This window comes from Halictus rubicundus, chromosome 1 (assembly GCF_050948215.1).
Source record: "Halictus rubicundus isolate RS-2024b chromosome 1, iyHalRubi1_principal, whole genome shotgun sequence".
Lineage (NCBI taxonomy): Eukaryota > Metazoa > Arthropoda > Insecta > Hymenoptera > Halictidae > Halictus > Halictus rubicundus.
The window spans coordinates 3,333,861-3,347,139 of record NC_135149.1 but is presented as its reverse complement, the minus strand read 5'-3'; the positions used below and the strand labels follow the sequence as shown (position 1 = coordinate 3,347,139).

At 45.8% G+C, this 13,279-nt stretch overlaps 1 protein-coding gene across 7 annotated transcripts in view; it reads left to right on the top strand.

The window, feature by feature from the left end:
- Positions 1-89: 89 nt before the first annotated feature.
- Positions 90-13,279, top strand: part of LOC143353099 (voltage-gated inwardly rectifying potassium channel KCNH6-like) — a 178,156-nt gene continuing 164,966 nt past the window's right edge. For all 7 annotated transcript variants that reach the window (XM_076786192.1, XM_076786208.1, XM_076786177.1 and 4 more), the window contains exon 1: positions 90-1,590. In XM_076786192.1, coding sequence (XP_076642307.1) covers positions 1,515-1,590 — 76 coding nt within the window. In that variant the 5' untranslated portion in view covers positions 90-1,514. The remainder of the gene's footprint in view (positions 1,591-13,279) is intronic.

The following is a 13,279-nucleotide window of genomic DNA, read 5'->3' as shown; positions in this document are numbered from 1 at the left end:
AGCGCGGACCACGTGCCTTCTTCGAGATCGCCCTACCTTGTTCTATCTCTCTCTCTCTCTTTCTCTTTCTCTCTCCCCCCCCCCTCTCTCTCTCTCTTTCTTTTTTTCTGCCCTGATTGCCTCTGACACCGTGTTTTCATTTCGCCCGATATCTCGGCCATGGTACACGGGATTTTCTACTTTCTGCCGAGTCGGGATTTCGCAGCGGAGAAACAGGCAAGCGGCTCGCGCGGGACACTCGGTCGTCTCTGCTCGTCCCGGTGCCGGTGAGAAAACCAAGCAAAAAGGAACGCGCGTTCAAGGACCGAAAACGCTCTCGGTCCGGCAGGCGACGCTCCCGCGTGGAAATGTCCGCGGAATCCGCTCCTCCGAGACGTCATCCGACCGCAGGGAAGCTTGACTACGAGCCGACCAGGTCGATTCCGCACCGGATCACCCTGTCCGAAGGGAACGCTCCGCGGAGGTCCACGCTCCGAGACGCCGAAGAAGCGCTGACCGTCGAAACTGCGCGTGCAACGGAGACGGAACGCGCGGAACCCGTTCGTCCGAGGGATTAGGAAGAGGACCTCTCTCCGCTTGGAATTCGTGGAGAAACGTGCGCCGCGAACAACCGAAAGAATATCGCCTATAAATAGATGTTTTCTCGCGTGGATCGCGCGGCTTGAGACGATCAGGCGTACGAGCTCGAAACAGAAGCGGAGAAGAGTATCGTGGACGCGAGACCTTCCTTGGATCGCGTCCTTGGATCGACCGGTTTCGCGAAACAGCATGAGCGAGCAGAACCCCGATACCGAGGGATGCCGATGATCGACCATTTAGAATATAGGTAGACGAAGAACCGGGTCCAACGCAGAAATTAGAAGCTTCTCCGAGAAATCTCCGAGGAATCTCCAAGGAGAGGAACGAGAAGAATAATTCGGGCCAACAGCATCGTCACCGTTTCAGTGGAACCTCCCCCCATTCGTTATCCTCCTTCGTTTTGTACGTACGCAAGGAAGCCGAAAGCGAAGGAACATCGTTCGACGTCCGAGCAGCAACGAATCTTATTCTCTCTTTTATCTCTTTCTCTTTTTCTCGCTGTTTCTGCCTCCTTCAACCACTCCGTCGGTCCTCCCTATCTTCGTGTCCACACACACATAAATAGGCAAGAACAAAAGGTTCAAGAACGAAAATCGCGAGGACACGTCGCCGCTAATAAGCCGGTGCTTCTTCTTCTCTATTTCCCCCCTTTCCTTCCCTTCTCTCTCTCTCTCTCTCTCTCTCTCTCTCTCTCTCTCTCTCTCTCTCTCTCTGTCTGTCTTTCTTTACCCCAGTTTCTCGACATTTCTATCTCTCTGTCCTCGATGATCATTATGCTCAACTCGTGCTGTGCTTTTTTCTACCGTGCTTGTACGCATGCTGCGAGTGTTTTCTCAGTGCTGTAGTGTTACGCGTTAATTATTACACAGGCTTAACGAGCCCACGTTCGAACGCCAAACGTTTCGTCGGCCCAGGTACCTGGGAATAGTCCTGAGATGCCTGTTAGAAGAGGTCACGTGGCGCCCAGGACAACGATCATCGAAACCATCATCAAGAAGTTCGATACACACGGTGAGCCTACTTCTCAGCCATCGAATTTAGGGGATGTTCGATCCCCGAGCAGTCGAGTGGTCGCCGAGCATCCCAATTTCTTTCCTCGGGCGCGTCTTTCCTCGAGAGAAAATGTTCCAGCTAATTTAGTATGCTTCCTGAAACGAAGTAATGCCATTCAAATTTATTCATGGGGTGCCGGGAACACCCGACTGCTTAGAGATTAACTCTCACAGCCCGGGATGGGTTAATGTGGACCTGCACGCGTCTCCTTCTCTTTTATCAGTTGCACGGTTCTTTGCTCGCAACAGTGGATACGAATAATTAGACTGCGGATCTCCGTGCAAAATAGAAATATTGCGCGTTGATTATAATTTTAGTAACATCAAAATAATACATTGATATTTCCAATTACACTATTTTAAATCGTACCCACCGATCTTTGTCATGAAAGCATCAAATCCGCAGTCTACGAATAATCAACGGAGCAAACGTTGTACGGGCAACCAGAACGTATAAACAATTCTAAAGCAAGCAGAAGAACGTAAACAGTTGTTAAAGGAAACACGGTAAATGAACACTTGGGTCTGAATAGACTCGGCAGGGTGCTCCGAGGGTTGAAGAAAAGTAAATTTCAATGCTACAAACCAGCGAATATCTTAAGACGACCCACTTTGGATTTCCTGTTTCACGATCATTGAAAACATAAAGGATCTCCGTCTCGCGGGAGAGGATCGCTTTGACAGCGTCGCGCTTCCATCGTTAATACAGTTTCCTCGTCGAAGCCGGGGATGGAACCTTAAATAAAATTTCGCGTTCGTCCGGATTAAATTTGTCTGGCGTCCGGGCACTGCAATTGCACCGGGAGTAGCTAATTAGCATTCTACACGCAAGTTTCTGATCGTCGTAAAAACAAGAGGACGGTAATTGAAGATGTACCCGGTTGGGAGGGCAACGCAGCGTAGCAATTTACGCAAAATTATAAATGGTTGCGCGCGCACGGCGCACGTGTACAAGCGGCCGGCCTACTGGTTAATTTGTCACGCGCTGTTTTACACGCATACGGAACGGACAGGATCGCGCCGCGAGATGGAAAATTTTAATTAAACCCGGAGACGATCAATTCCACGGTTCGACGTGCACTTTTCTCGGGCGTCCGCTTCGATCGGGTTAACGGGAGGAGACGCGTCGCGAGCGGGCGCGAGCGAGGAAGCGGCCAATTGAATAAAGCGAAATTGATTCCCTCGTTTTCTGATCGCTTCTCTCCTGCTCTCTTCCCTCGTTTCTCTTATTTTCATAATACCCGAGGTCGCGTGTAAACTTTAATGAAAGTTTCCCGTCGAGTGGCGGAGATCTGTGATCCCCGTTCAGTCCGTTTCCTCGGCCTGCGGAGAAAAAGATGAAAATAAAGTTAGCCGGGGGTCCGGAGGATCGTCGTTCTGGCCGGCTCTCGATATAATCGAAGAGTTTTTCAGAACTACTCCATCTGGTATATATGGGACGAGCAGGCATCGAGCCAGAACTCCATTTTCAATATTATTTAAAACATCTCCGACGGAGGAGAGCCGAGCCGAGAAGAGAGGAGGCTGAAGGGGGGAGGGGTTCTGGTATCTCCCCCCCCCCTCTCTCTCTCTCGTATATTTCGCAGTGGCGGAGAGAGGCTCGGTTAAACGGAGGAAAGGGGTAGTTCTGTTTCACAATGGGACAATGCATGTCACTGGCAATATCACTCGAGGCATGCCTCAAGTCCTCGCTGGGGAACAGAACCCGCGGGAAACCGGCCGAGCAGGGGGCCAGGGGCCAGGGGCAAGCCAACGGGGCAACGGATTGATTGCGCCTGCACCGGCCGATTTCTTTCGCGTTCTGACAATGACGTCACTCTCCTCAAGCAAGACTCGCGACTGGCAGCATTTTTCTGCGATTTTTCTTGCACGGACGGTCGTTTATTCATCTCGCTTTCCGCTATGTTAACGCGCGTTCGATTCCGCTGTCTCAGATAAACGACGTCCACGATCTCGCGATATACAGTGACTCCCATAAATATTCGGACACTAGGTATAACTAACTTTATGATTTAATAATTCGTTTGTTGATAAAGCAATCGCCCTGGAAATTGTTTCTAGCAATAAAACATTTATTAAGGATGATAAGCATATATAATTTATTTGAAAAATATACATACGTTTCATAATAAAAATTATTAAACGAAATAATGGACCATTTGTGGCTCACAAAAATATTCGGACACGTATTATATTTCTCTGGCAATCGCCTTCTGGGGACGCGATATTCCAAGAACGAGAAAACGTTTGTTTACAAACAGAATCTCGTGGACCATTGGATGTCCATGCCACCTCACTACTGTCAGTAGTAAACGTGAATTCGTTCAAAATGGGTCGCAAATGATAGAATACGAGTTTCGATGTGCGACAGCTTGTAATTTTTCATCGAGAATAAGGAAAAACCTATCGCGATATTAGTGCAATGCTTCGTATAAGTAAGAGTACTGCTGCAGATACCTGTCGACGATTTTATATTGAGAATCGCATTGATTCTATTCCGCAAACTGGAATACCAAGTCTCTTATGTACGAGGGAGAAAAGCAAAATTATTCGGAAAGTGAAAAAAAAATCCGCGCTTAAGTGCTCCAAAACTAGTTAGTGAGCTATTAGGAGAAAGCTCCAAAAATGTTTCAGCCGAAACAGTTCGGAGAGTGCTGAGGCAAGCTGGTTACAATGGAAGAGTAGCTAGAAAAAAACCATTTATCAACGAAAAGAACAGGAATAAACGAAAAACCTTTGCAAGAGAGCTAATTTCTAAGGATGAGACATGGTGGAAGGATGTCATATTTGCTGATGAAAGCAAATTCAATCTGTACAATTCCGACGGAAGAACTATGGTGTGGCGGAAAGCGAATAAAGTGTTTAATTTTGAAAATACAAGAGGTACAGTGAAACACGGCGGAGGCAGCGTAATGGTCTGGGGTTGCATTTCGTCATATGGAGTCGGTAACCTAGTGTTTATTGACGGTATCATGGAGAAAAATCATTATTTAAATATACTCAAAAATAATTTAATTCAAAGTGCTGAAAAAATGATACTTAATAATACTTTTGAGTTTTACCAAGACAACGACCCCAAGCACAAGTCACGTATTGTGCAAGAATTTTTATTATACCGCTGCCCCAATATTCTTCATTCGCCGCCCCAATCACCGGACCTTAATCCTATCGAGAATTTGAGGGATGAATTGGATAGAAAAATTTGAAAAACCCCAATTACATCGATAGCTGAATTAAAGCAAAGACTTGCAACTGAGTGGTCGAATATAACTGTTGAATATTAAAAAAAAATTACAAACAATATGCCAAACAGGTTAAGACATGTTCTTAAACAAAATGGTTATGCCACGAAGTATTAAACAAATTTTGTAATGCTAAATTACATTATCTAAATAGAAAAATTAATATTGTCCGAATATTTTTGTGAGCCAAAAATGGTACATCATTTCTCTTACTAATTTTTATTATGGAATTTATGTATATTTTTCAAATAAATTATCTATGTTTATCAACATTAATAAATCTTTTATTGCTAGAAACAATTCCCGGGACGATTGCTTTATTAACAAAGGAATTATCAAGTCGTAAAGTTAGTTATAGCTAGTGTCCGAATATTTTTGGGAGTCACTGTATGTACACAACACGCTTAACGCGTTCGCTGTCCGGGTCTTTGCCATCCTATGAAACATTGAAATGTGCTAGGAATTTTTCGTTACTCAGCCTCGTTGTTAAAATATTTGAACAAATGCAACGTTCGCCTCTCATGAAATATTGAAACAGTGTAGCAGAAGGTAGTCATGAAATTCCTGAATATTAGGCTATGGCACTATGACTTTCGATGTGCAAGTGGACAAAGATCGTGAAATTAGTTTGAAGTTGTTCGTTCTTCGAAGTAATGGTACACAGCGTAGATTGTTTTGGTATTGGAGGTGCGTTGCATTTGACAAAACATTTGAATAAGGAAGGTAAGCGGTCAAACGAATGCTGTTAGCAAACGCGTTAATCCCGACTGTGTTTTAGAATGGTTCTTCGTTTTTGTTGCTCGACGAGCGTTTGACCGTTTCATCAATGAATTCGCTCGAACAGGCACAGCATTGTATCTGATAGCAACGAGTTGTTGTCGCCGTGAACGCGCACGCTTTCGGTGGGACACGATCCAAAGCGAGGATTAAGTGCTCGAAAGAGTGCCGAGCCCGTTTGCATAAAGGTTCAGGTCGGTGCCAACAGATGCGATTCCCGGTGAAATGTTATTTCCGCCGTCCCGCGCCGCGCCGGAAGACAGAGAATCGTCGAATCTACGTGTCCGAAGTTCGAAAGGAAAAGCGACCCGGTTCGAGAAAAACGTTTCTTGGACTATAGTTATTTTTTCGCAACGTTTCGCAGGCCTATTGTCCAGAAAGGAGAACGATCTTTAACGGACGTTCCGAATCGCTTTTGGATGACCAAGATATTTTTAGCAGGAACCGTGTTCCCACACAATTTCCTTTGGGTGTCTCACGGGGATTCACAAAGGGTGCGATGGGGGTGGAACGAGTTGGATGAGGTCGCTCGTATCATCGCTCGTTTACAAAAGCCACCGGGCTGTCGTACAGAAGGGCGCACGGTAATAGGCATTAACGCGATAAATTCTTGGGAAACCTTTGGAGCGCCAATTTATATAATAAAAAATATGTATGCCAGCCCCTTCAGGGTGGGCTTTTGTCCCGGTGGCATTGCTGTCCGTCAAGCCTTGGCTTCTAATCTGACGTCCTCTCTATAGCGGGCATATTCAACCCCGTTCGCCGCCTCGTTTCTCTTTTTTTTTTCTTTTTAGTTGGCACCGCCTCCTCCTCCTTCTCCACCTCCTTCGATTCCTCTTTCTCTTCTTCCTACTCCTCCACCACCTCCGCTCCTTCTTCATCAGCCATCGGCCATCTTCTCGATACGCTTCAGCTGTCCTCTTGTATCCTAATCGAATACGACGTTGGAGGGCAATCTATCCCGCAGGCAAATGCCGGCAAGTTGCATCCAAGGGCCTTGAAAACAGCTAAATCGTACGATAATCGACCAACCATCATCTCGCGACGATGACGAAGAACGACGACTCCGGGATTTCTTTCGCTGAATAACAAATGAACCAGCCTCGCCCTGGACGCGTTAAGACGCTTAACCCTAAAATGGCGACCTTTGTCACGTTGACGGGACGGGACTTAGAGTTTCTCGTCGCCTGTCGTATCCGCCATCTAATCCACCGACCCGAACCTCGGCTTTTCGCCCAGATTTACCCCTCGGTAATTTCATCGTCCATCCGGTTTTACGCCCCTGTTGCAATCTCACCCCTTGCCATACCATCCCCGCTAGACAACTTTGTCGTTTATAGGTTATGATTTCCTGGATATCGATCACAAAAATTCAAATTCAGAACTTGAAGGGGAAGGGGTTAAAAGCATAACATTTGAACGTTACTTCAGCTCCTCCAAAGAGAGACAGGTTCGAGCCGCTAGTTTGCTGAGAAAGTTGTTTGAATTTTCCTGATTCGATGGCATTAAGCCTGATTATTAAGGAAATTTATTCCAAAGGGGGAAAAAAGTGAAGCATCGATCAAGTGCTTTGGCGGTAAAAGAACCTTGTGCTGTCGAGAGCTACCAGAGAAAAAGCTAGCGCAGAGTAGCCTTTGCGGCAAGATCGAAGAAACAATCTAGACCTAGATAGACCAAGAAACACAACTGCGACTGTGTATTACATCGAGCAGCAGAAAGCGCCGGAGCGAATGATTAATTAAAAAATCTAGAGGGTGCGATGCGGAACAATAGACTCTCGTGGGATGTGCACAATTTACGACGTCGCCGGTGAAATTGATTTTCTGTACGCGGATGAATCAGCGGTTCCGTAGGGATTTACGGCCCGTGTTCTCGAGGAGCGTCTCTACTTGCGGAGGCGTCGAGAGAGAACAAGAAAAACAGAGAGAGAGAGAGAGAGAGAGAGAGAGAGAGAGAGAGAGAGAGAGACGGGGGGGGGGAGACAAGCTGGTGTCGAACAGTGCCGACAAGCGGATGATCGAGCTGCAGGCTGATACGGTGGAGTTTCGGCGGCGCTTCCGGCGCCAGAAATCGACTGGAACTTCAGATAGTTGGATCCCGACGCAGCTTGGCGCTTCGCTCCGCTCCGATTTTCTTTGGTCCCAGTTTGAAACACCGCTCCCGGTAATTTCGAGAGAGTTCGGCGCTGTGTGCTCCCCCGCCCCGTTCCCTCAACATAAATCCATCAAATCCCCGCTCGTAAACGCCACGCAACAATTTGGACGGTCGACAGTCCTCGCAAAGAGTCCGACCGGTCCCCGAGAGCAAAGTCGGAAAGAGAGGAAGAGAGTTCGTTGTAATTAAATCGTTTCTCAGATAAGAGAAATTTATAAGCAACAACAACGTGACCAGAGGAGGGTGGGTTCGTTCCCTAGCGAGCAGCACGATTTGCGGCTCGATCCGAATTGTCGACTTTTAATAGCTTCGTACACGAAAACGACAACTCGTGCCAGGTTCCTGGTGTCACATTTTCTAGCCAGCCTCGCTCGTGCACGCGTGAACACGCCGACCAGTTTTACCGACCGCGTGTCCTTGACACCGATCACCCCCTCGGCGTAATTAACATCGCGTTCAAACCTAATTGCGATTACGTTTCATCGCCATTTCCCGACTACACAGCGCCTACGCCCCACCGACGAACATCGTCGCCAGAAGATTCGCCGACTTCGCTCGCGTTGAACTTCGCGGAACTTCACCTGCTATTATTCAGTTTCTAACAGTTGCGATAGGGTTGATGAGAGTTCTCTGGCGTATCAAAGCGCTGCTCTCAATAAATTATGCATTATTACACAGGTGGACGGTATGCTTCGATGCTATCACCGTTTTATTCATTTCTTTCTAAAAGCAATACTTTCTGTCGTGTTGCGATAGTAGGGAACCTTGCACCGAGTGAAAGACACTTTTCCCTTGCTCGACTTTTTACAGAACAGCGTGTACTGTTGTTCTCATCGTTATGAGAATTCACACGAAGATTCACTGTCTATTAACCCTTTCGGTACTGGCACTCTGTCCGCCGCACAGTGGGCAATTTGGACGAAATCGGATTCAAAATTAAAGGCCTTCGATAGGAATGAGGTAGAGCGATGAAATTTTTTTTAAATGAAAGCTGAACCTTTGTAAAATATGGGAAAAATAGAGAGATTATTACCATCCAATCATTTCAACGAAAAAATGACTTCATTAGTTTTTGTCACAAAAATCTATTTTTTGCAAAATCCTGAGGTCGTAGACAAATTTTGAGACCAGATTTGAAATCAGCGTGAAAAAATCTATGGGAAATGATGTACAGCATGTTAAAAAAAAATGTTTTCTGCGCGTGGTATTGGAAAAACCAATCATCCATTTCATTTTCTTGAAATTGTGCAAGTTTAACGAATTTTCTCAACGTTAAAGAACGTTCGTACCATAATCTCCCTATTTTTCCCATATTCTACAAAGTTTCAGCTTTAATTTAAAAATAGTTTCATCGCTCTACCTCATTTCTATCGAAAGTTCTTTGATTTTGAATCCGATTTGCTGCTCCGCAAATGCACACATAACGTGTGGTCAGTCCTTTGTATGAAGATTTTCCCAAGAACTGGGCTTAATAAAACAATGTTTCTTCTAACAATTGTCGTTTATAGTTTCAATATTAAAAGACATTTATATAAAATTCGCCACTATAGATGGCGCTCGTGCATACAGGCTGTCACATGGATGCCGGATATATCCGGCGCTCGTACTGAAAGGGTTAATGTCTATCTAATTTTCTTTCTAAAACTTTCCTTACTTTGTCTTTTCTAAAACACATGAGCAGAGGATTTAGAGTAGCACGTGCCGTAACCTTGCCGATGTGATTGCGTCAGTGATCCGATAACCGGTCTACGGAAATCGCAAATGATGATGGTAGACGCTTGTTTCCGATCTTTCCGTTTTTCATCTCGGCTCTCGGCTCTGTTTCTCGGTGTTTCTTTCGTCGGCGTTTACGCGGCGAGGTGTACGCGTACATAATAACGTGGATACGTGTGCCGCCGCGCGCGATAAATTCGTCCAGAAAATTTGGGCTGTTGCCAGGATGGATATTTAAAATTCTCCGCGGTCCCCCACGAACGTTCGTTGGTTTTTTCTCCCTGATGGCCCGAGAGGCCGGAGGGTGGTGCGGCATTATACATCTATAGATGCTAATGGACGGGTTCATCAAGGCGGTTGCCAATCGAACCGATTGCTATAATTACTCCGGCTTCGAATGCATTATTCACGCTGGCCCTGCCGCGGAGACGATTATGAATAATTCGATGCCGGAGATTCAGCCGCTTTTTACCCCCCCCCCCCCTCTCTCGGTGACTCTTGCATTTCGTTTTTGCATCAACTAGAATGTCGAGGGTTATCTTTGTCCTTCTTTCTGGAGAGAGAGAGAGAGAGAGAGAGAGAGGGGATTGTTTTTACTGCGTCCACATCGTTACTTTGAATGTCTCCATTCGAGAATCGCGGAGTGTCGGTCCAGCTGTCGGATCTCCCTGTTCTCCAACGTTTATCCTTTCTCGAGTGACTTTTAACGAAATGCACACCCTTCGGCGCTCATGCTTGCGAACAGCTGGACAGGAGGCTAATTAAGTCCGCAGACTAAACACCGCCTGTCCGGGAATGATCGATCGGCTCTTAATTCGTTGTAGCGAGCTGTGAATAATAATCCTGATTTAATCCTCGGCGGCCCTTTGACGTACAAGGAACACGATTCGCAGCAATTTTACACGGATTGTGAGTTTATTCGTCGGGTTGTGATTTGAATGAAATGATTTCTACCGATGGCTACTAGTAATAATTAGGACGTGTGTATTTTACCGGATGGTTTAAAAAAACAACTGCGTACATGTCGTATCGTGATAGGACGATGCAATAAAAAGAACCCAAGAAAAAGAAACACAGCCGGACCGGGAAGTTTTACCGCGTCCGAGTGACACCGGCGCCAGCGAATCATAATTTACTTAGATCTACGAAACACTCCCTTAAAAGTAGCAGCGCCAGGGACACGCAACTTCATCTTAAATTGTAGTTTTCACCTCGGTACATTTTTGCGAAAGAAGAACTTGAAATCCTAGTAAAAGAGAAGCCGAACAGACTGTAGACAAAGCGATTATGCGACTCGGAATTCACCGATTACCAGGTTACGAATGTTTATCAGTAGGCTGCGGATCTTATGCGTTTATGACGAAAACAGGTTCGTCGAATACAAGGTTTGTAAAGACATTGGAAAAATTGAACGATGTTGGCGTGTCACTCATTAAAATTATCGAAAGAGGAAATGCAGTTTCATGAACCTTGGGTTTGTTAGAACTGTTTTGGACAATTTTTATTTTGCATACAAATCCGCAGTCTATTTATTAGAGTATATGGAATATGGAAGAGAGTAAAAGAAGAGATGCAAAGTGGCAGAATAACGATCGATTTCAGGGTTAACTCGAGCCGTTATCGAGATCCCTGCATCCGATCGGCGAAAACGCATCAATCGTGCCGGAATGCGATGTATTTCGGTGAGCCGAGACATCGGAAAGTTCTGTTGGCCGATAATGGCGATGAGCACCGTGGGGGCCAGAGTGCTCGATATTACGACGAATCCCGTAACCAGAACTTGGGAAAGCACCGCCAAAAATAATACAGGCCCGTCGCGAGGCAGGAAATGTTCGGCGAATATTAAAGACGATTCCGGCCACGGGTGAAACGTATTTATGGATGCCGGGCTTTGACGCACGACAGATCATCTCTGCTGTGATTCCAGTTCGACGATTCTCGATCACCGTCCCTCAGTCTCGATCATCGAGAGACTGCGTCGGTCGCGTCACACGCTGCACGCCTATTTATTTCGTTTGGAAATACACCACTATTTTTAACCCTGTCGAAATATACAGGGGTGGTTTCGAGGCCGAAAGTAGCAACCCTCGGGTAAATATCATTCGAACGTTGGATAACTAACCTTCCGCAAAAAAAGATCGTGCGGTTATTGGATGATCCACTGAATAGCTCGATCCTATTTCGTTGTAGAGTGAAATATTTTTGTTACTGAACAGAAAGAGTTCAATTACTGTGGGAGTAATGAATCGGTTAGGAATTCGAACAATTATTACACGCGTTAAATTAAATAGTTAAACAGTGGCAAGTTCTGTTCGCTACGACACGCACCGCTCACTTCGACGTCAACTCTACAACTCTGGGCATCATCGCATTTTCCGATGAGTCCTTCCGTCCTTACCGACCTTTCCCGAACACCCCCGACTTTTGCCAAATGGCCCAAACGCTCTTTTATAACCCTTTCAGGCCCCACGCTCGGCCCCCAAAAATGTGTGCTCAGGTAAAGCGCTAAAACTACAGAACCCTAAACTATAAACCTACGCTTGGCAGCAAGGTTACAACAAATACATTACGATCCTACTTTTATTTGCCGTCATCATTTCCACACAGGATAGCTGAGGTGCCTCGAGTTAGTCGTATGATTTGGACAATAGCTTCCCTTATGTATTAAAAATTGTAGAAAAATTTAACCAGTACGAGGAAGCATTAGGCCACTTTTGAGCACTTCGAACGACGAAGATCAGTGTCTTTCCCATTCCGATTAACTTCTTACAGGACACCTTTCACGTGAAATGTAAAAATTAATAGAACAACGGCTGCACGACTCGTTTGATCGAATACTTTCTTCCAGGAAATTTTCCGCGAACTTTTCCCTCGGGCTTTCTTTCCCTGTCCGTTTCGGGCTTCTAGTCCGACGAGAATTCGTTCGCTAACGCTGCTCGCTGTCTCGCGTTTCAATGGACGCCGGCTAAGTTTTCGCGGAGTTCGCGAGAGCTTTATTACCACGTGCCTTTGTCGCGCGATGTTCCGTTGACTCGTAGAATGCCAACCAAGAATAAGAGACGAAAATGAGATTGCCGCCTCGAAGGGGAGCCACGGTTAACAGCTGCTGTTAATCCGATCTTGATGGGAAATTAAATGAAATGGAAATGAGATAAATCGCGCCTCGTAGCGAGAGAGTAATTCGATTCCAAATGGATAAGAAAAACGAGGAGAAAGGAAACGAGGCTGCGACGGGGATAGGAGATCATCGGGGAAAGTGATTTGCTATGTATACCGGTCGAGTGTTTGGCCTCCAATCCAATTTTTCTACTCTGAATTCCAATTTAAAGTATTCTTGCTCTCTAGACTCGGGAACTGAACGGATCTGTGGCTCGGAAAAATTGTAGAACGAACATTTATCGTTAATGGATCGATTTACTTAATATTGTTCAGACCTGAAAGTTTCGCAGTCTAGGTAAAATTGAGGCTTATTTTGGACGAGTTTTCTATTTTTAAAGAAGATACGGTGCAAACAACGGAAAACCGAGAATTATCAGATACGCGTCGAAATAGAATCGGAATACGTGCCAGTTAAATCGGTTCCGGTCCAGTCGATTTATCGCGAATCGATCACCGGTGGGACTACCTCGGATTCGTTGGTTTTTTATTTCGGGATGCGCCGGGGCCATCGGATGGATCGATTATTTGTTTTTCTCGATATTCCGCAAGAGCCGGAGCAAGAGATCATTAATTCTGGAACGTTTCGCTTTGAGGATCGCGTGC